Source organism: Leiobunum rupestre, chromosome 4 (assembly GCF_980474605.1).
Source record: "Leiobunum rupestre chromosome 4, qqLeiRupe1.1.hap1, whole genome shotgun sequence".
NCBI lineage: Eukaryota > Metazoa > Arthropoda > Arachnida > Opiliones > Sclerosomatidae > Leiobunum > Leiobunum rupestre.
This window is the reverse complement of record NC_143387.1, coordinates 28,552,583-28,574,714: the sequence shown is the minus strand read 5'-3', so window position 1 is coordinate 28,574,714 and position 22,132 is coordinate 28,552,583. Positions and strand designations below refer to the sequence as shown.

Below are 22,132 nucleotides of genomic sequence, written 5' to 3'. Positions count from 1 at the left end.
GGGAATATCGCGCCAACCTCGGCCGAAAGGCTTCGCGGCGTTGCCCCGGTTGCCTTGACGACGTGACGTTGGTATTTATAGCTCCAAGCATGCGTACTGGAGCACGTGGCGCGTCTTCCGCGATATTAGAGCCGCGAAAAGGTTCTTCGTTACGCGCAGCCCGGGATTCATCGCGGTCGCGCCCATTAACTAACGCCGCTTAGCGACCATGTCTCTAAACCCAACGGGAGGACAATTCAACCAAATTATTGGTGATGCTCATTTGATACGTCTGCCTTGCCCTCCGATTAATTTTCTTTTAGGCAATTATTTTAACCATTGATTTTAGGGGCAATAAGCGAATATCAAACCCGCAATCGAACCCAAATCGATTAATTTGGATTCGTGAGGCCGAAAATGTTTACCCTTGATGTTAGGTAATAAAAGGGGGGGAGGTCGTTTAAAGACTCTAACAGCTCAAATGGGGCGATCTTTAGAAAATATCCATCACGACCTTGGAAATGTTAATCTCGACTTTCAAAACCTTTATTTCGAAAATTTACTAAAATCTTATAATAAAAAGTAACTACAATGGTGAAACGACCTTCAAATTAGCGATCTTTAAAATTGGTAACTTGGGCACCCCGGTTCTACTACAATAGGTGGTTTCTTTTCGCCTGTTCTCGGACTAAAAGTGTACTCTTTTTACCCTAAATCGATTTATTCGCCTGTTCCGGGGATGATAATTACTCTATCCCATACTATTTTCGCTTGTTCCGGAGTATTAGGGCTACTCTTTTTACTCCTTCTGAAAAGGAGGTGTAAAGAGAGTATATCGGATTTTGTCGTCTGCTAGCCAGAATTTATCTGCTAAAAAGGCCACAGGCAGCCATTTGGAAAAACGATTTTACTCCGACTCAAACTATTCGCCATCACAGAATCAAAGTACAATTACGTCATAGCTTTACTCTTCTTACCCTACTCCGAAATCCCGCTTACCGGAGTAAGCGGAAAGAAACCACAGGTCTTATATATACTTTTCAATTTATATATTTAAATTTCTATTTTTTCCGCATCAGATTCGATCCTAAATCAAGATGTTTAGAAGGTTAAAGGCATTAGAAAAATAAATGAGGTTCTTGCAGTTGAAAAAAATTAACCGAATCCTCAATAGTGCTTACAATTCCGAACTGGGTCACTCGGAGAATTTATTCCTTGAAAAGACCTGGGAATCCTACATCTCGCTACCTTTCTTTTACTATTTCTTGATCAAATAATCTTTTTCAAATTTGGATCGAAAAAAATCTTTTAACTAAGAACTGGATCCAAGTTTGATCAAATTGGTTGGATCCAATAGCATTGAATCAAAATTTGGATCCAAATTAATTTGATCAAATAAAATTGTATCAAATTTGGATCGAAAATTTTTTTTAACTAAGAATTGGATCCAAGTTTCATCCAAATTAATTTGATCAAATGAAATTGTATCATATTTGGATCCAATTGATATTTCGCCGGGATACTTTCTTGGAATCGTACGGTGTCGTCATCTACCGCCAGCGGTTAGAAACACTGAGAATAACTTAAGACGGTGGCTAAAATATATTATTTCTAAAATAGATGACGGCACCGTATAATGATAAATGACAGCCGCCGTAAGTGTTTCTAGAAAGTGGTCCCAAGCGAGACACCATAGCGGATATCAATTGAGTGTTCAAGAATCTAGAGTATATATTGCTAACTCAATGGTATAAACATAATTATAGAAGGTGATAGGAGATTAGATGACTACTTTTTATGTCTGGCGAGACCGCCAGAACAATATCGATCTCAATAAATATATTTTTATTTCAATGGCTAAATTTATCGAACAACTGGCAACATTTTGATAAAACTCTACAGCATAGAAATTAGAATTTAACTAGAACGATTTTTGCAATGGACCACGCGCCGATTTGAAACTGGCGGATTAGTCAGTAACACCCAAGGTTAGTACAAATTGCTATAAAAGTTAGCCTCGTTTGGGTGGTTTTGGCTTACGCGTCGTCTTATTTTAAGTCTGTTCCCTGCCTTCTACACTCTAGTCGATTCTCTAATAGTTTGCCTTTCAAAGTTGCAGTGACGTCACTCGGTTCTGGCCAATTACATTTCTTTGTTTTATTTAATCTACCATCTAAGCGGAACCAGGAGTAAAAACAAGGGATTTGGGTGGGGATATAACTCGTTGTTTAAAGTTCTTAATTTTTATGTTATATTTACCTCAATTATTTTCGTTTACCGCGTTTTGAGCACTTGGAGCACGTGATGCAATGGCCGTTTTTTGATTAGTTTCTTTATATTAGGCCAAAGTAGACGACTTTCGGCAGATATTGTAGGTTTCCTAGGTTTTTGGTCTAAAAATTAGCTTTTCGTTATAGTACCTTATCGTTTCTTGGCATGATTTGTTATGTATGTAAAGAATTTATCCGTCAAATTTGACTTTGTTCTCATTCATTTGGCTATGGCTAATTGTCAAATCTGTTTCACTGTGACTTACTCTCACGGCTAAGTGAAAAGTGTAGTATCTGCTGTCAAGGTTATTTAAATATCATCCATACCACCAAAATTACCTCTTCTTCAAAGTATTGCTTACCGCCCAGATTCCGTACTTGTAATCTCTTCGGATCCCAACCGGATTCAAACAGGCACCGTGCGCGTGATAGGGTATAGGGGCGCAAAAATTGGTCCATATTATTATATTAGGGGGCGCCAAAATTGCAGCTCGCCCCTGGCGCCATTTTCTCTAGCTACGGCCCTGGATCCAAATCTCTTTGAATGCTAACTGGACCCAAATCTCATTGGATCCCAACTGGATCCAATTCTCATTGAATTAAGAGCTGATCCAAATCTAATTGGATCAAGACCGGATCCAAATATCATTAGATCCAGTCGGGTTAAAAATCTTATTGGATCCCAATTTGATCCAATCTCATGGGATCCCAATTTGATCCAATCTCATGGGATCCCAATTTGATCCAATCTCATGGGATCCCAATTTGATCCAATCTCATGGGATCCCAATTTGATCCAATCTCATGGGATCCCAATTTGATCCAATCTCATGGGATCCCAATTTGATCCAATCTCATGGGATCCCAATTTGATCCAATCTCATGGGATCCCAATTTGATCCAATCTCATGGGATCCCAATTTGATCCAATCTCATGGGATCCCAATTTGATCCAATCTCATGGGATCCCAATTTGATCCAATCTCATGGGATCCCAATTTGATCCAATCTCATGGGATCCCAATTTGATCCAATCTCATGGGATCCCAATTTGATCCAATCTCATGGGATCCCAATTTGATCCAATCTCATGGGATCCCAATTTGATCCAATCTCATGGGATCCCAATTTGATCCAATCTCATGGGATCCCAATTTGATCCAATCTCATTGGATCCCAATATGTATAAAATTTTGATATATATTGGATCCCAACTTAGGAAATTGGATCAAATTGTAAAATATATTGGATCCCAACTTAGGAAATTGGATCAAATTGTGATATATATTGGATCCCAATTTACGAAATTCAATCCAATTGGCATTCAAATTTCATAAAATCTATCCTTACTTGATCCAATTTGGATCCCAATTTGATATGAATTGGATCCTAAATTTTATCGAGAGGTCTTAAAGTAAAAACAAAATTGGATCCAACTGTAATTGGATCCCCGTTTGATCTGTCCAATTTTTGATCACATTTGGATCCACTAAATTAAATCAAATTTGGATCAAATTCTGATCCTCCATTTTCGTAAGGGCTATAACCTGGAAAATTAAAAGAAGCTGATACGTAAACTGTCACGCCACAATATGTTATCACGTAGCTTTTTAAATAACTCAAAGCTGCACAACCATTATAGTTTTTTGAATTTTCCCGGGTTAATCTGTCAACTCGCCATGCGCTGCTGCCATCTAAGAAACACTAACGCAAATATTTTCATAAAAATTACGTTATAATTCAAAGTAAGAACTAATTTTTTTTTTATCAGATACGTTTAAATATACCCCGTAGAAATGCAGGCTCCAGGTTGAACGCGAATTTGCCAAACGGAAAATATAAAAATATTAACTCGAAGATAACGTTTTTAAGAACCATATCTTTTAATGTTGAATTTGAAATTTATTTAAAAAATATTTCTTTACCGCCTTTACTACCGTCTTTATGAGAAAAATGTAAATTGGCAACAAAATATAACCGTGTAAATTTAAGGCAGATAATGGTCGATGTCACACAGATACTAGAACAGTTAGCTCTTTCCAATGAGCTCGAAACGTAGAAGAAAAATAGCAAAATAGCATTCTTGGCGCCATCTATAAATCACTCGGCGAACAATGTAACATTTCTGGTAAAAGCAGTTGTGTCAGCGGGAACACGGCCAAGGGGCTACAGCGGACCCTGAGCGGAGGCTTTCAAGTTACATCATGAATTTATGTAACGCAATTAAAGAATATTGCTTGTTCTTTCAAACGGTAAATACACAATAAATATTACGATCTAAACAAATTATTTTAACAAATTGAACTTTATATTTATTTAGTCCTTGGATTTGTCAATTTCAATCGCCGGTGAGGCCAAATGAGGCGGGGGGGGGGAAATAAGATTGAAGTGGGTGCCTACTTCGGTTTCATCGGCTCTGATGTTTGTAGTCTATGCCAGCAGTTGTAAGCAAAGCACTCACATCACTTTTTTTTTTTAAATTTCGCTACCCACTTTCAAGTTAAATATGGAATAAATACTTGGAAATTTTCCAAATAATTTGAAATGAGGTCAAATTTGATAAAGGTTGATATTTTAAAGATTTCGGAATAATAAAGAAATGGCGCTGGAGTACTCTATTAAGCGATATTCTTATCGGCCATCGAACGCGATAGGAACGTCATTTTGAGGTTCAACCTTTGTAGTGTTTGAGTATATATTAGAGAAAGGTATTAATGTTCTTCAACTGTATTTGAAAGGGGTAGGTACATTTGTTCGAATTTCAATCGTCCGAACGGTGGAACAAATGTTCGAAGTTCATTCGTCCGAACCGCCAAAATAACAATTCAATTGTTCGAATTGGACATCTTGTTTGTTTCAATTGTTCGAATTGGACATCTTGTTTGTTTCATTCGTTCGAATCGGTAGCATCACTTGTCCGAATTCTGTCGCTAAATTAGTATTTCTTATTGCGGTTTTTTGTGGGAATTGCGTTGAATGTTGTGGATATTTTAGGTAAGGTTAGGTTAGGTTCGCTTCACGTTAATGTTACTATTTTCTTATATTAACAATATTTAAAAAAAAAACAATTCCTAATGTTCGAAAAAACGGACAAACGATTATTCGAACAAATGAAATTCACCAGTAAAGTTAACATAAATTGAACGAATAAATCACCAACAAAAGTTGTGATAAATTTTTCGGGCAAATGAAATACGTTTTCGGACATACGATCCTGTCTTCCGGCATTAGGACAAATGATCATTCAGACATTTGTACCACCGTTCGGACGAATGAAATTCGAACAAATGTACCCAAATCTTTTGAAACTTGTAAATTCGCAATTTTCAAGTTGTCAAAACAATTTTTTCAAAATAATGTACGTTTCGGAATAGATACTTCATCTTTTACATCGGGAAATTATGTAGTTTGGGTGTATGTTTGAGCCTGCTTCAAAAATGCGTGGGTTTCTCTTTTGTTGCTTAGATGGATACTTCAATCGTGAGTGATATATTCAAATACTTCTGATTACACTTTTCCTTCATTGTGGTATTTAAATAAAGGAATGGTTTCTTAATAATTCAACAAGCTAAACATCGTCAATTTCAAAAATCGTAGGTGTAGTAGCGACATTTTTTCAGGTAGGCGCCTGTTTACAAGACAGTGAAACGCAATCGTGCCTTCGTGCACAATAGTTCGTCTGTGTTATAGTTTTATCGTTGCAATTACAAAGACAAATTTTTAGCATAAATCGGAATCTATAGTTATAAAATTAATCAAGTAATCTAAAGTGATGCCGAGACCTTTGCAGAATACACTTTTATCTAAACAGGTGGTTTGAAACCTGATATTTTCGAAGTTTGTTTAGATCACGGGCCCTTAATTTTCAATTTGGAGGCCCCTTATTAGAATTTTTGGGGCCCCGTCCGTAGCTCAAGTAGGCAGCGGCCTAGCCCTGTTTATTGCTCGCTCCGCCCCCCTTGACTATAGTTAGTAAAATGCTAATTCATAAACAGAGTCGGCTGCACCCATTTAAGCCTTTTTTCCTAGTAACCATATGAAATTGTTTTTAAATATTGACAATATTAAACTCATTTGACCAAGGCTAGCCGTTTCCTTTTGACCTAGAAACCTTGCTTTTACCATTTGAAATACTACTCATTGAACCAAGAATTTAAGAAATATCAACTATATTTCCACGTGTTAATATGACTTTGTTCGTTGCGTAACTCTTACACCTTGTGGAATTCATATTATAATTTAATTAAATTCTGTACTCAGGAATTGAATGAAATCTTCAATATTATCACTGGAACTTACCCCAAATTCCCGAAATTCCTTTCCAGAGATTAAAAATAAGTGGTTTCCCAAATTTATCTTTATAGGCCTAACATGACGTTTTCACGCTTCGCAACAAAATTTCCACCTTAGTCAGCCAATACGTACCTTAATATCTCGTTCATGGCAATACCAAGTTCGTCAAGTTAACTAAAACGTAGATTTAAATTGGCGCTTAAAAAGCGGATAAATTTATTTAGGGAAAAACCTCTTGACAGATTAACCCTTTTTCGAGTGAGGAAAAAAGAGAGGACCCTCGATCGGTTACGGCCTCTACCCCCCATAACAAGTTCAATTTAGTTGTTTTTACGTTTAACCCGGTACTTATAAATTTAAAACTTACTCTATCACGTGATCAACAAAATCGAAAATATTTGAACTTGAATGTTTATTTAGCGGAGATTAAAACCAAGCAGAATTTTTGTATAAACTACAATATCCTTCTATAAATAATAAATTATAATCAGCTAGGCTAATACCCAAGGCACCACCTTAGGCTCAAGTCATCTAGCGACTTATAATGCCTTTAAACAGGTGGCCGGGTTACAATGCCATTGTCGATGTGAACTATGTAATAATGATAATGATAATAATTAATCGAAATTAATGCTAAAACTGAAAAATGTACTATGAATTCTACAACTTGAATCACGTAAAAGATTTGAACGTTCAATTCAATACGAATTGTTTTTCATTGAGTATTCGAGTCGAGTAATATTGAAGTCGAGTCAAGTAATTCAGAAAAAAACCTGGAGTATTATTTTTAACGAGTCGTGTTATCGAGAACTTAATTAGGAGCTGGTTTTATTCAAGAAATTAGGAGATTAAATTTAAAATTAGTAGAGACTAAATTTCAATGCTGAAAAATATTCCTTTAATTTAAATGAACCACATTTCCCACAACTTTAGTAACCTTATCGTGACTAGTGGGATATAAAAGACTAGTATACTAGGCTACTAGCCTAACTATAGTAATTAATAGTAAAATAACAATAAAATATACATTTAAAATAATGAATGTACCGTCTGTCCGTATATTGGTTAGGAACTCGTGAAGAGACATCAAAGTGACACTCCAATCCAAAACCAAAACTTAATCATATTGTTTGGAGAAAAACGCGCAGGTGCACTACGTATTAAAGGGAATATAACCTGCAAGGAACCTTTATGGAAGACCCCTTCAATTTTTTAAATTACCTTGTACAGTGGCGCCAGACAATGAAATGTTCAAAAACAGCGACCACGTGGTCAATTTTTTTACTAAAATTATATACATTGGAAACCGCAATCAAATGACAAAAATATAATATTAAGGAACTGACCACATTATATTTAAAAAATAATAAAAATTTTGTAAAACAGCTTAATAAATATGGGCAGGTGATGAAACAAATTTCGGAAGACGGATAAATTCTTTATCAAGCGGATAACGTGTTTTCAACCTTAAAAAACATCATGGATCCAGAATCTAAGGGGACTCACTGTACCCGATATTTTGACACGGTAGGCGTGGCCTAAATGGGAAGGCTTACTGAGGTACGCCAGCCGCTTCGAAGCGCCTCAAGAATTCTGTTCAACTATCACTACGAGAGGCTTAGGCGAGCATCCTTCCGTGAAAGCTCGGTTAGGATTAGTTAATTAATTCTTTTAAGTTTAGAAATCAAATGGATTCCAGTGAATTCAATTAAAAAACCTCAGCCATACGTGGCTTACTGGTTATTTTTACATAACACAATTGTTAATTACCATTTCTTAAACTTTTAAAGAACCAATTTTCAAAATAAAAGGTCTAAAACTTACTAAGCCTCATCATTTAACCGACATCAACGGCGCCATTTTGTAAAAATTAAACGTGAACGCTCCAGCTTCTCTACGAAACAACGTCAAGTTTGTCCACATTTAACTAAAATAACCGTGATTTTAGTATTTCCAGTGCTTTTTAAAGCCTGAACAGTGAGTCCCCTTAGATTCTTGGTCCTTGAAAGCATTTATTCACCTTCCGAACCTAAATCTAAAAGCGACATCTGCCGAGAATGTAACAGATTAATGATCCCCAAAAAATGTACAGTTTTGTGTACCAAATATTTCTAGTCAATTGTGTGCCTCCCTAGATCCAAAATCCTGACTACACCACTGGGAATTTGTGGTAAACACTAAGCTCCTTAAGGAAACCCTATAAAAGTCATTACTTAGCATTGGCGGTGTCAGCGTTTTCGGGCCAGGTATAGGCAAAGTAAGCGGGCTACTATTTTCATTTCTTGGGATCATGGAACGAGGGGCTGATCACTCCCCGTAATCAGTGTACGAGCCTGTTGTTTTGACTGTATTAAAGTGATTACATCATTGAATACAGATTTAGAATTACCAAAGGCTGTAATCAGTTTCATATTCCTGTAATTGGTGTACAGAATTTTAGGCAGTGATTAACCCTTCGTCATTGAAACACTGGATGGCCTCATTTCAATTTTATAAAGCTAGCACAATAAGGTGATTCATGCAAAAATTTTCAAGGGTAATACATTGTTGTACAATTTTAATGAAAGTTGAAGATTTAAATAAAAATTGATCTCCCTTGGTATGATTTCTAAGGAGACCAACTTGTGACCAAGGCGAGTGGTCCGACATTCGTACAAATCCCCGTACACTCTAGAAAAAAAATGAATTTAGAAACCTGAAAATCAATTTGAAAAACCCCAAATCTGGACGAAAATCAATTCTCGAAATCAGCCCAAGAAACAAGAAGAAGAAAACGCTGAAATCTCAAAATCAGTTTCTGATTTCTGAAATCACTTTGACATTCAAAATCCCCCGTACTCAAAATTCGCAAATGTCGAACCCCTCGGACTATGGGCAGTAGCGGCGCCACGATTTTTGGGGAGGTAGGCCAACCACTTGGAGCCCCCCCCCCCCCACACAAATTATGGAGCCCCCCCCACCACAATTTTTTCAAATCCGTTCAAGGATTTAATTTTTTTTAAGCAAGTGGTGCAATTTTTGGGTTAAATGGGTACGCGACGACAAATTTTGAACTAATAACACTTAACAAATGAGTGGTTATTTACTTATTTCTACAACTGAATTCAAGTCTATCAATATACATTCATTCCTTCGGTACTTCGCGTGTACATCCCTTACATCAGAACTTACAACTTTACGAAGATGAATGTACATAGGTACACTAAGTAAAGTAAGTTTAAGAACCATTTATTTGTAAAGATAAAATTAAAGATACAATTTGGATATAGTAGCGCTCGCCAAAAATTATAACTAAAAAAAAAACTACTGTCAAAGAAAAGTTACTCATGCCTTTGAAAGGAATAAAAACAGCAGTGTCGTTACGCGAATCACTCGCATTGAATATTGAAAAAATAATAAATAAATAAATAATTTCGCAAACAAATTACAGAATTTTCTGATATTAAAGTAATTTGGAGGCCCATATATTAAATTTTGGAGGCCCCTTAAGACGACTTTTGGAGGCTCCTACCTACCCCGGCCTGTTGCTGGAGTCACTTCTGACTATGGGGCCAGTGGGGATATGTTGGAGCCTATACAGATTCTACCATCGCGAAACATGAAGTTCTTTATGGTTGGGCCCGCTGTTTCTTTTAGCGTAAAAACGGGGAAAAACATACTGTCGAATAACATGAGATTTTACGGAAAGTTTACGGGCAATTATTACATAAAATACAATTTCCGCAAAGCGTGAAAATCATCTTTCATCTTGAACGATCACGATTCTTAGGAAATAACTCTTTCACTTGAAATAATATTTACAAATACGGTATTAAAACTATAATGGATGGCTCGAGTCGGTTATGGAAAAGTTTTATTGAAATGTATGAAGTAATAATGATAGTTGTTGACGTACGGAATGGGTAATAGTGGATAAGACGAACCGGAACTTTGAATATAGTGTGTCAGTATAAGAATTAAACGCTTGTCTACTAATAAAAGGGTTGAATTGGAAAATCAATTTTCCATTCGCGTTTAGGACTATTATTTAAAAATAGGTTTTATTATAATTCGCGCTTGTCAGAATGGAACTTTTTTCTTATGAAATACGTGTATCCCTCCGCTAAAAACGGGGTCAGTGAGGAACTTAACCCTCGAAATTTTAATCTCGAAGATAATATGTAGAGACGTGCCCTTAGAGGATGTGAGATTTCAATAATTTCAGTTTCTCAAAAACTAGATTCAGTTGGTAAAATGAAATTTTTAATAACCTTTTTCTTGAGAAAGTAATTATTTTAACATTTCGCTTCCCAAAGTTTGTATTTCTGCAACCGCCCAAGTCGTAGCGAGGGCTTTGAGTTTTCCAGTTTGAATGGGAGAAAATGAAAAAAATCACGGCTCGAATCACCGTATACAAAATAATTGTTCGAACTGTAATGATTAGGAACGATAGTAATAATTAAATCGTTGTATCGTGGTTAACGGTTATAAATAATGAATATTAAGCTATATATTACGGAATATTTGATCTTGATAGCGTGTTAATCATAACATTTCGATGTTTAACCTTGATTCTTAATGTTCTCATTCAAAGGACCAAACTCGCTGTCGGGCACGTTTCGCATATAATGTATTCCGAAATGAAACTTAATTGGGTATGGAATCCACGTTAAGAATCTTAGCCAACAATGACCCACGCGACGAAGCTCAATGTCATTTTACACCCAATAAAGTCTTAAATGTGCTGGAACCATTCCTTGAGAGCCATTTTTTCCGTATCATTGTAATAGATCATCGACTACTTTTCTAATATTAAATTAAATAAATAAAGACATACTAAACTAGCGTAGTTACAAGCTTTTTTCTATAGAAATCAGTGAATCAAGTAGTTTCAAAAAGGTAGTGTACACTTCGTGATCACACTTATTAATTGTAGTATTTGAATAAACCAGGACTCCTCGAGGTCCTATAATTCCTATAAAAGTTTTTTTTCCTTCAAAAATGTCCTATAACCCCCAAAAAGTTCTATAAAATCCTATAATTTTGATATTTGGCCCACTTCAAATTCTGCCACTCAGTTAAATTGCTAGATTTAGCTATAGTATAAATTCTTCTACAAAGTCGTTCTAGTATATACTTTAGTTATTGTTAGCTAATAGTATATTTTTGTGATAAAATGGTTAAAGAGTTTTAATTTTTAAGGGAAAATTAAAGATTTATTTCACTAAATGAATAAAGAACTTAGTAAATGAAATTACGTATATAGTCGTATAAAATCATATAAATTTGAAAAAATATTCCAATAAAATCGTTTAATTTTGAAAAAATAGTCTTATAAAATCCTATAATTTTGAATAAATAGTCCTATAAAATCCTATAATTTTGAAAAATTCTATAAAATCCTATAACTTTAAAAAAATAGTCCTATAAAATCCTGCAATTTCAAAAAAAATATCCTATAAAATCCGGTAATTTTGAAATAATAGTCCTTTAGAATCCTGTAATTTTTAAATAATAGTCCTATAAAATCCTGCAATTTCAAAAAAATGTCCTATAAAATCCTGTAATTTTGAAATAATAGTCCTTTAGAATCCTGTAATTTTGAAATAATAGTCCTTTACAATCCTGTAATTTTGAAAAAAATAGTCCTACAAAGTCCTACAGTTTTAGAAATATAATCCTATTTTTCCTATAAAAAACTGAAGATTTGATTGGGGGCTCTGATAAACATTAACAATTGTTCCATTAAAAATCCATATAACGAGAATAACATTTTTTTTTAAATTTTACTAAAAAAAGACCACTCTTGAATAGTAAAATTTAAAAATGTTTTATTAAAAGACACGACTAGTTTCACTGCCGTTCGGTCGCATCATCAGGTGCGATGTGCAAGAGTTGTCGTTTTTTTTTTATCTTTCTACATGTATTTATTAATGTTTTTATTAATTAATATTTGATATTTACTTTATTTTTATAAAATTGGTTTTCAAAAATATCTTTCGTACCGTTCGCTTTGAAACTGCATGTGCTGTGGTCGTAACGACCTAGAATGCCCCCTGGTGGTTGAATGTCAAGTCGGGCAGTCTTGAAACCATTTTTTTCGAACAAAGCGCAACATTTTGACTTAGAATTCACCTCAGAAAATTTTTCATTCGAAATTGGCGTTAAAACAAGGACTTTTTTAATTAGAAAACGAAGGGTGGGGTATCAGTTATTATTTAATATTAAAATAAATACTTAATCAATTTAATCCAATTAAACTTTGACCTTCTCCAGAGCAACAGGGCTACTTTGAAATATTATTAGAAGTTTTAATTAATAAGCAATATGTAAGAAATATACCGTTTTTCGTTATAATTTAAAGATATTTTAATTTTTTAGCTCATAACCTTTGACCTTTTGATAAAATCGACCTTTTAAGAGCTTATTAAGAAGAATAAGACAATTTGAAGAAGAATGACACCTCATATGTTGAGTTTGGGTAAATAATTTTTGAATTATAAGCGAATATAAAATGGCGGCCATTTTCCAAGATGGCGGTGAAAGTTGGCACTGCAGACTTTAGGACTTTGCGGAGGTTCTATAAGACCATAACCTCTTTCGATTGTGAAATTTTTAGGTATGGCATATTTTTTCCACAAAAAAAAACATGGAAGTCGTACTAAAAACATTGGCACTGCGATTGCGCAGAAACGACTGCTCAGACGCTAAATTCAAATAAGACCATTCTTGTCAAAAACGTGCTCAGCATTAATTTTATAATTGACAGTATAGCTGTAAAAGTAATAATAACGAAGATATTGGTGAAAAACCATTTTTGCCGGGCATTTTCCCGCCAAAACAAAAGTTCCATACACCCCAATGATGGGGACTTTTGACACCACGTTTATTGACACTAAATAAAGGTGTATGCAAAAATTCAGCCCGGGGGCATTTTTTCCGAAATGAAATCCTAAAGTTACTGGACTATCAGTGTGATATGACACAGCAATAGTCCGACGAAGCACACCAAGCAGCAGTGGCGTAGACAAGGAGATGGTCTCCTTGTCCAATCCCCCCCTCCCCCTTGGGTTTCACTTTGGCTGTATTAAAATGTCACTACCTTCTCCACCTGTCTCAGGTATTTAACATAGTTTGAACCCCTATTTTGAAGGATTTTGGTTGTGGGGATGCACACAATCGCAAAAAATTACCCCCCGGCTACGCCAAGTCTTCTTTTTCAGATTTAGCTGATACGTAAAATAAATACAAATTATGCAACATTTCAAAATTAGGCCCACGTCCGGTTCTTCGAAATTAAAAAAAAATAAAACATTGGTTGATGTAATAATTAAAATTCTGGAAAAAACGTTGAATTTCATCGTAACGTTAAACAAAAAAATCTGGGCGTCTGCCGTATGAGGCATATACCGAAGTAGCAATCTCCGCCGAAAAGAAAAAAAACCCGATTCTTATCAGACATTCCGAATTATATTTAAAGAAAAAGGGTTGCGCGTTAAGCGGTATTACGATGACGTAACGATACGCGACTACCAATTAAAAACCCGCTTTGCAACTCGGCTATGACGTATAGTTAACAAATGGGCCTTCAACTTCGACAGTAGAAAAAAGGGAAATTTTTGAAATTTTGGGGGTCGTTATCTTGTGCAAATGTTACAATCGTTCCCCAGACCAAACAAGCTGCTGATATTCATCACTGCCCCACTCCCCCCCGGATTACAAAATTTGTTGCCTTCCCTCTCCGTGTCACCGGCGAGCGTCGCTGCGATCGACTTATCAAATACGCGTATAAATACAAATTCCGACTAGCCGCAGATCTAGTTACGCCGATTACCTTCATCGTCGGAAGATCAGTGTACTCGCTATTGCAGATTCGATACTTCAAACCAATAAACCAGTAACCTAATTTCAAGATGAGGGCTGTACTGGTCGTAATTGTTACCGTACTTAGCTTGGCTGTTGTCGTCCATAGTTCGACTTTCAGGGGACGTATACGAGTTAACAGCAAAAGTAAGTTGTATTAATCACTTATTATATTACTTAATCGCGTAAATAGTTTTTTTTTATCCTTCGGATTTTGGAAATGGATTAAAATAATCGTTATAATTATTTTAATTTTAATTGACCAATTTCATTATTATGGAAGGAAATAATTTTTTAAATATTTAATACAAGGGGGCAAACGGGGTGAAAAATACACTAATAAAGGTCCTTAGACCATGTATTAATAATGCCTCCTCTTAAATGTCCGTTTAATTAATTATGGTCGATAATTATTCATAATTTCTTTTGATAATATTGTAAATAAGGCTCGTAACCAGCCGCCGAAACTCGGGGGCGCTCAAATAATTTTTGGGGGGTGCCAATGCCTTGTTCAGGGTGACAACAGTTCCAACATTTCCTATTTTTTCCAATAATTTAACGTCCTTCCTTTTTTCTCCTATAATTTCATTAAATTTCCTATAATACCCTATATTTTAACTCAAATTTCTGAAGAAATTAAAATATAGTTGATATTTTACCCTTAGAAGTCTTCATATTGTCCTGGTTTTTAAAGATGTTTATTTCCAACACTGTTTGCCGATAGTTTTTGACTATTTCTATCGGTTATCAACTTTATTTTGAATGTTTTTCCCTCTTTAAATAATTTTGACAACCGTTTTCTCTTATTGTATAAATAATTTTCTCCTATTTCTTCCTTTTTTCCCCAATTTTCTTCCTATATTTTCCTTTTGCCCCCCAATTTTCTTCATATATATTTTCCTATATTTAATTGATAAATTTCCTATAATTCCTTTAAAGGAATTAAAAATATTCTGTGGTCACCCTGCTTGAGACTAAAAATCGTCAATTTTAACTCGCTCTCCTGAAATTAGTAAATATACCAAAATTTAATTTATTTTTTAAATTATGAATTTCAACGTCGTTGAAAACCGAATATTTTATTAAAAATAGTACAGGTAACAGATGTTATATGATATTAGTTGGTAGTTGAGCAATCGTTTTTTTGGGTCGGTCGGGTTGGGGATGCTCAAGTATTAATTTGGGGGCGCTCAGCATCACCTGGCTCCCTCCCCCATATACGGTCCTGTTGTAAATACGTTTAATAAAAAATTAATACTAGTTAAAAGGAGAAAAAAAGTAATTGTTATCTTTATTCGAAATAGAGCAATGCATGACCGACAATGGACCCGTGAATAATGGCCAATCTTGGACGGATGAAGAAACCTGCACTCAGTACACCTGCGACTCGAAGAACAAAATGTTTTACGGAGCAACGTAAGTTTTGTTAATGTCTCAATCGGGCTATAATTGCCCAAATTAAAATGTCTGCGGGCTAAAGTATATTCACGATCTAACTTAGTAACGTATAATTAAGATTTTTATCTTAATTAGCTAATATCATTTTAAAACAAATTTAATATAAAGGCTAAGTATTATTTTAAAGACGTTGGGTTTAATTTGATGGTAGAGTTCCGGTTTATTTCCATTCATAAATTAGCAACCAACGCGGCTCGACTACTTCATACAAAGAAAATCATTCTTCAAGGTCATAATTTAATGTCATTTTCGTGTAATGGATTTTATTTGAGTTTGAACACTTTCGCGGCTAATTATTGAATTTCGCAGTTAAAAACTAACCGGATTTGAATTGTACGCATACATGCTGGTAGCCCTCGTCACTTAAAAAATATATTTAATCACGCTTTGAGTTCCGGAGATAATAATTGTCGCATTTGGTTTTGGCTATCAAGAAGAACATACATCCGATTTTTAGTAGTTACCGAAAGAGGTTTAATCCTTTAATTATCAGTAATGTCTGCCTATATTTGGGCATGATTTTATGCTTTTTCACAAATAACATACTGCAGAAACCTGTTTATTCAGGCTAGCCTTGCTTGAGTATTGAAAATAAAAATACCCTAAACTATCGTTGCATTTTTAAGATAATAATTTGTTTTAAATTTTGATTGTGTATATTTAAGAAAACTTCTTATACTATTATAAAAATAAACTTATACCCCGATTAAGAAATAACACTTCCTAATTCCACACAGATGCGGAATAATCTCTGGCCCACCAGGATGCAAGACGGTTGCGGGCCCTCGAGGTCGTCCTTACCCAGAATGCTGTCCTCAACTTGAGTGCTGAGATTTTGTCAATTTTACCGACGTGTCATACCGCGGACGCTTAAGACTAGTCACTTAAATAACTTTTATACCCGTTGATAAGATGTATGTATCTCACCGTAGTGGAGTTCCTATGGTTTTTATAAGCACTCTATGTAAATCTTCCTTTACATGTACGATGTAAAATTGTACAAATAAATTTTGGAAACTTAGTTTTGTATTATTATTGATAGACTCGCTTTGTCGAATCCGCCTTTCCAAAGTAAAACTTTCGTTAACAGGGTATGTGTTTGTTACGGTATAGTGACTTAAATGTGTTCCACAGATGTTCTGATCTAATCACTGTGATACAGAATTTTGGTAGGGCCTTCGAAAATATTTGTAGATATTAAGAGCCTCTCTATTAAAAGTAGTTCCTTGACTACGAAGGAGAAATTAACCTCTGGATTTTTCTGACCTTTCAGTTCAATAGCTTAGGTTAAGCCAAACCGCAAACGTGTAAGGGATATTTGGAGGCGTGTAGCGATATACGTTTTCAAGTTTTGGCTATATCTGTCTATTGACAATGCGTTAGAAGTACACGTTGAACCTACAGGGTTATGCCTAAATTCTTAAACTCTCGGTAAGTTTGTTCAATGATTGCCATTTTGAAGCACACTAACGTTCACGGAGTTAATTCTCAATTCGTTACAGCATCGAACTAAACAAGGCGTTGAATAGTGCCATGGTTAGAAATAAAACCGTTTCCTCATCCCTAATCGTACATTGCCATGTCCTGGAGCGCTTCTAGATTTAATGGATAAGTAGCCAGTGGAGACACTAGCTTTATGACAATTGTTACTATGGCCCTAAGCAGACTTGTTTATTCTGCTTAAACAACTGCTTCATCGTGTACATAAGTATAAATATCTTGGGCTACACTCCATCAGCAACATTTTTTCTATGCACGAGAGTTATTTTTGTTTGGATAAGTTATTTTATTCTACAAAAATAAAATGATATAAATTAAAATTTTTTGAATAATAATAATAATAGTAATAATAATATTAAAAATAATAATTATCAGCTAAGTCAACCAGTGACTTGTGAAGCCAATTACCGGTGGCCGGGTTATAATAATAATAATCAGCTAGACTAATACCCATCTAGCGACTTTTAATACCTTCCACAGATGGCCGGGTTACAATGCATAGTAGGGTGGTGGCAAGCCCTTCTTGCCACGCGATCCACCAGCTCCCAACACTAACTATTACCGTTAACCTCCACAAGTTTTATGGAAAGGGAAAACTCCTTTAACCAGAGGGGAGAGAACTAATTGTAAAGTCTACGCAGTTGTTCCGAGATTTTTAATTGGTCCATGGCCTCTACCATCTTCGGGTAAAATATCTTTTGTCTTACGAAGGAGGTGCCCTTTGACTTTGAGGAGCGAGTTCAAGTTTGCGCTCATTCTTGGAAGACTTTCTTTTGAGTTTGGTCCTCGGTTTTTATTAACTCCGAGCTTACGAAACAGCCTCGCTGTGGTTATTTTGTTTGCCAAGATTGTTTAGCCACATCGAACTTGGTGCTCTCGGCTCGGTTACTAGTCAGGCTAATTACAATCTTCGGTGCTTTTACCATCACTCTAGTAGCACACAATTCAGTTCTTGGTTCGCATTTTTGGTCCCAATGGCTACCACTGAAAACATCTCCATGGTTAGAGCGAAAACTATCGTGGTCACCTTCATGGTTTAGGACGTACTTCTTAAGAGCTGGAACTGACTTGTCAGTCGTGGCCTGATGAGTGATAACCAATTTAGACGCTTTAGCCAGCTCGTTAATATTTGGGTTCATTACTAGCAAGTTTTAGTTTATCCCTTACAAATTAGTTTCGCCCTATTTAGGGCTCATCAGTACTAACACGCCGAAAAGAGAAGGTAAGCCTACTCATTGAAAATTTAAAAACTGGTCTATCGTTGGAAATTCTGATAATTTTATTTAATTTTAAATTAGTTTTTAAATTGAAGATCTATTTGGTCTGAGTTTCAAGTCTTTTATTTATTCTCGAAGGCCTATTTGTCTGATTAATGCGCGTTTTTCCATTCTTTGCATTGCAGTTCATTATCAGTGCCGGATTTAGTGAAGGGGGGCCCTAGGCAAATTTTGGTGGGGACATATGTAAGGAAAGCATAAAAACGCAAAACTCGCGTGTCCCGAAGCTGAGCTATAGAGTATAATGATTTATCAAATAATAAAGCAACAAGCCTGATATGTTATTCTCTTAAACCGAATAAGTGAAATATCCATTGATTTCATCAGTGGTGGGGGCCTTCTGTTATTGGGGACCCATAGGCCTGTGTCTAGTAGGCCTAGTCCTTAATACGGCGCTGATTCTTATAGACGCATTCACATATTGCCTACAGGGAAATATGCAAAAAGGGGCGAAATCCACCCGAGGTACCTTCCTATTTAATAATGTTTGAGGTAGACGGCGACACTATAAAGTTTATGAAAAATAAACGTTTTTAAAAAGTTATTAATTAATTACTAAATTATAGTACATTAAATTCTTATTAAAAATATATAATTTTTGTAATTTAAATTAACAATTAATTTTAACAGTAGTTAACACTCTCCGCCATAGACGGCACTATAATACGATTTTAAACTATCCAATCAGGGAAGATAATTTTGTATTTTAAATCTCGACAAAACCTTTCTCCACTAAAAACTGAAAACTTTCAACCAATCGTTGAAATTCAAACATATGACGTCATGCTGCTATCAGAGCGCCATTTACTAACAAATAACGCCATCACCACTTTACCCCTTTAAAGTCGCCTTTGTCCGTTAAAAATTGTAAATCGATCTATTAACTTTTTTTAACTGAGTGTGGGATCCCCAATCATTATCATTGTGGATTCCAAGCTAGCACCACTCCCGTCGGCAATTAGCTTCTCTAACTTAAATAGGGAATGCTATTTGCTGTCTTAAATGAATTAGCCTCGTTGGAAAGCTTTCCATTACCAAACTTATTCTTGACTTAATTATAAGCATTCAATTTTTTGATGAAGTACCTTTCTTAGTCACTCCCTTTACGTATCAATCTAAAAATATATAAATGAAGGAATAGTGGGAAGTAATGCACGGAAAAAACAAAAAGTCATAAATATAGTAACTTTAAAAAATATCAAAAGTAGTAAACAACAAAATTGAGTCCGAAAGTCAAACGAAAAAACAATACAGTGGTGAAATTGGAGATCTAGTGTAATCAGAACAGCTCGTCAGGAAAACGACAAAAGAGAGCAGGGGTCAAATAAATATCAGTAAGACGTGGGAAATATGGAGAACAGGATAATGAAAGCTTAATCGCTAGGATTGGCTTGAAACAATTGTTATTTTTAATAAAATTAAAAAGCACTGATGAAAATGACTTTTAGTTATTGGCCTTGGCAGCTCTAGGAGGATGGAAATTATGGAGAGGAAATAAAGGGAAATTGATTAGGTAGGCTTGGCAACGTTAAACCATTGTACTTAATACAATAAAGACATCTAGCGGAAATAGTTTGAACTTAAGAAAATATTTTCGGCTGCTGGTTTTTGGCACGCCATGTGTTGTTGTAGTTTTCACGATGAAACAACGAAAAGCGTTCAATTTAATTTTCCAAGAACACAACAATACTGTTTTTTCCAAAGGTAAAAAATGTGACGAAATATCGAGTACACTCAATTATAGTTAGCATTTTTCAAAATCATATGGGACTAGACCAACTTGTTTGCGTTGGGTATCAATTGATGGGCGCCAGCTTGGTGGGGTCCGTCAACCTCCCCCCTTTTGTTTATATACCTAGAAATTAGTAGAAGGATCTCTAAAGATAGTTCTCTATTGTTGTAGTATATTTTTCTGTATTTTTTCAATAACTTTCCAAACTCTTGTTTACTGTATTAAAAGAGGCAAGTAATGGTAAATATATATTGTTGTAATTAGATGATCAGCTTCCTCCACTAATTAAAATCAGTGTCCACTACTTAACCAAAGAAAACCCGTTAATACTTCATATTTCGAACGTCTAGCAGACGAAATTATATATACACGCATATATGTTAATCTAGTAACACTGCCTGCCGTAAGATGGCACTACATGCTTAGGTTAAAGTTTTAGCTCGACCTATGTTACCACAGGTGCGACGGGGGGAATACAGTTTTCCATTCCAGGATACGGGTCATTATTATTATTATTTTTCCGCGGCTGCGGTACCGCCGTCTATCGCGGCAAATAGGAACTAAAAACATCAGCTTTTAAGTAATTTATATATCAATCGTTAAGCAAATGAACGAAATTAGTTGTTACATGTTTGAAAACTTTAAAGAGAGTAGGGAAAATCGTCTGGTAACACACGCTACGATTTGTTTTCAACGTAATTAGCGACAATTACCCTTAGCTTACGTTAAACCTGGTGCCTTAAATGTGAAATTCCCATATCCACCATAATTATGAAAGTTCATACTCTGCGAGTGTTAGAATCGAATTTATTTTACGATACAAACATAGGGGAATAATGGTTCCTGTTATTTTAAACCCCGAGATAAAATAGTTTTTACAAGTAATTAATGGTCTAAATAGGAAATTTACTTTAAGCAGCTTTTACTTTAAATATCTATTTCATTAAATAATAAAATCCGTATCCATTTATCGTACGCCATTCTCACAAAAATTGGGATTTTTTTGCGTTGGTTTGTCAAGTTGAAGATTTTAAAGGTTTAATCAGCCAAAAGCTCTAAGCAGTTTTGAGAATATACATATTAGAGTTTAAATTTAAATGTCATTCATAGGGTTTCCCCTTAAAGCCCTCACCCGCCGGTTAAATAACAACGTCCAAACGATCCACCGCGCTATATAAAACTAATAATAATAAGTTAATACCCGAGGCAGCACCTTAGGCCTAAGTCAGCTAGCGACGTTTAAGGTGATGAATTAAATTATCTTTGACCAGAGGCGAACAAGAACATGTACGCGTATAAAATTTTAACTATGAAATAATTCCTATCACCATCGTAAAGAAAGTAAATTAAAATATAATTAAGGGAACGTGTTTAGCAATGTCGAAAGGTTTATGGCTAATATATAAACATAACTTCTAAGGCTAACTTGCCCCTGTCTAAGTTAACAAAACCCCAATCTTCTAACTTAGACTAGTCTCTCGCAAAAATGTCCTTAAAATTAGCAAACATTGAGTTTTTTAGTATTTCAACCAAACTTATAGAATTAACCAAAAATTTACATTATCTGAAAAATTCGAGTGCACATTTTGTTTCACTTTACCCAAATCAAAACTATTCTATCCTTATTTAATTAATTTCATTGTTGCAGTGTTTCATCTTAAAGACTGAGAACATAGTGGATTTCCACCCCTCTCATATTGTACTAAATGTTTTGACGAGTGACAACTGATTGACGTCTCTGACAACTTACTTGATAGCTCTGACAACTTACTTAATAGCAC

At 35.2% G+C, this 22,132-nt stretch overlaps 1 protein-coding gene across 1 annotated transcript; it reads left to right on the top strand.

Moving 5' to 3' along the window:
- The first annotated feature begins 14,117 nt into the window (after window positions 1-14,117).
- Window positions 14,118-16,863, top strand: LOC149947387 (venom peptide La1-like). Its single transcript, XM_090172256.1, has 3 exons — window positions 14,118-14,531; window positions 15,689-15,800; window positions 16,580-16,863. Exons 1-3 carry the CDS (start codon window positions 14,435-14,437, stop codon window positions 16,671-16,673), a joined length of 303 nt encoding a protein of 100 aa, XP_090028382.1. The 5' UTR covers window positions 14,118-14,434; the 3' UTR covers window positions 16,674-16,863.
- The last annotated feature ends 5,269 nt before the right edge of the window (window positions 16,864-22,132 follow it).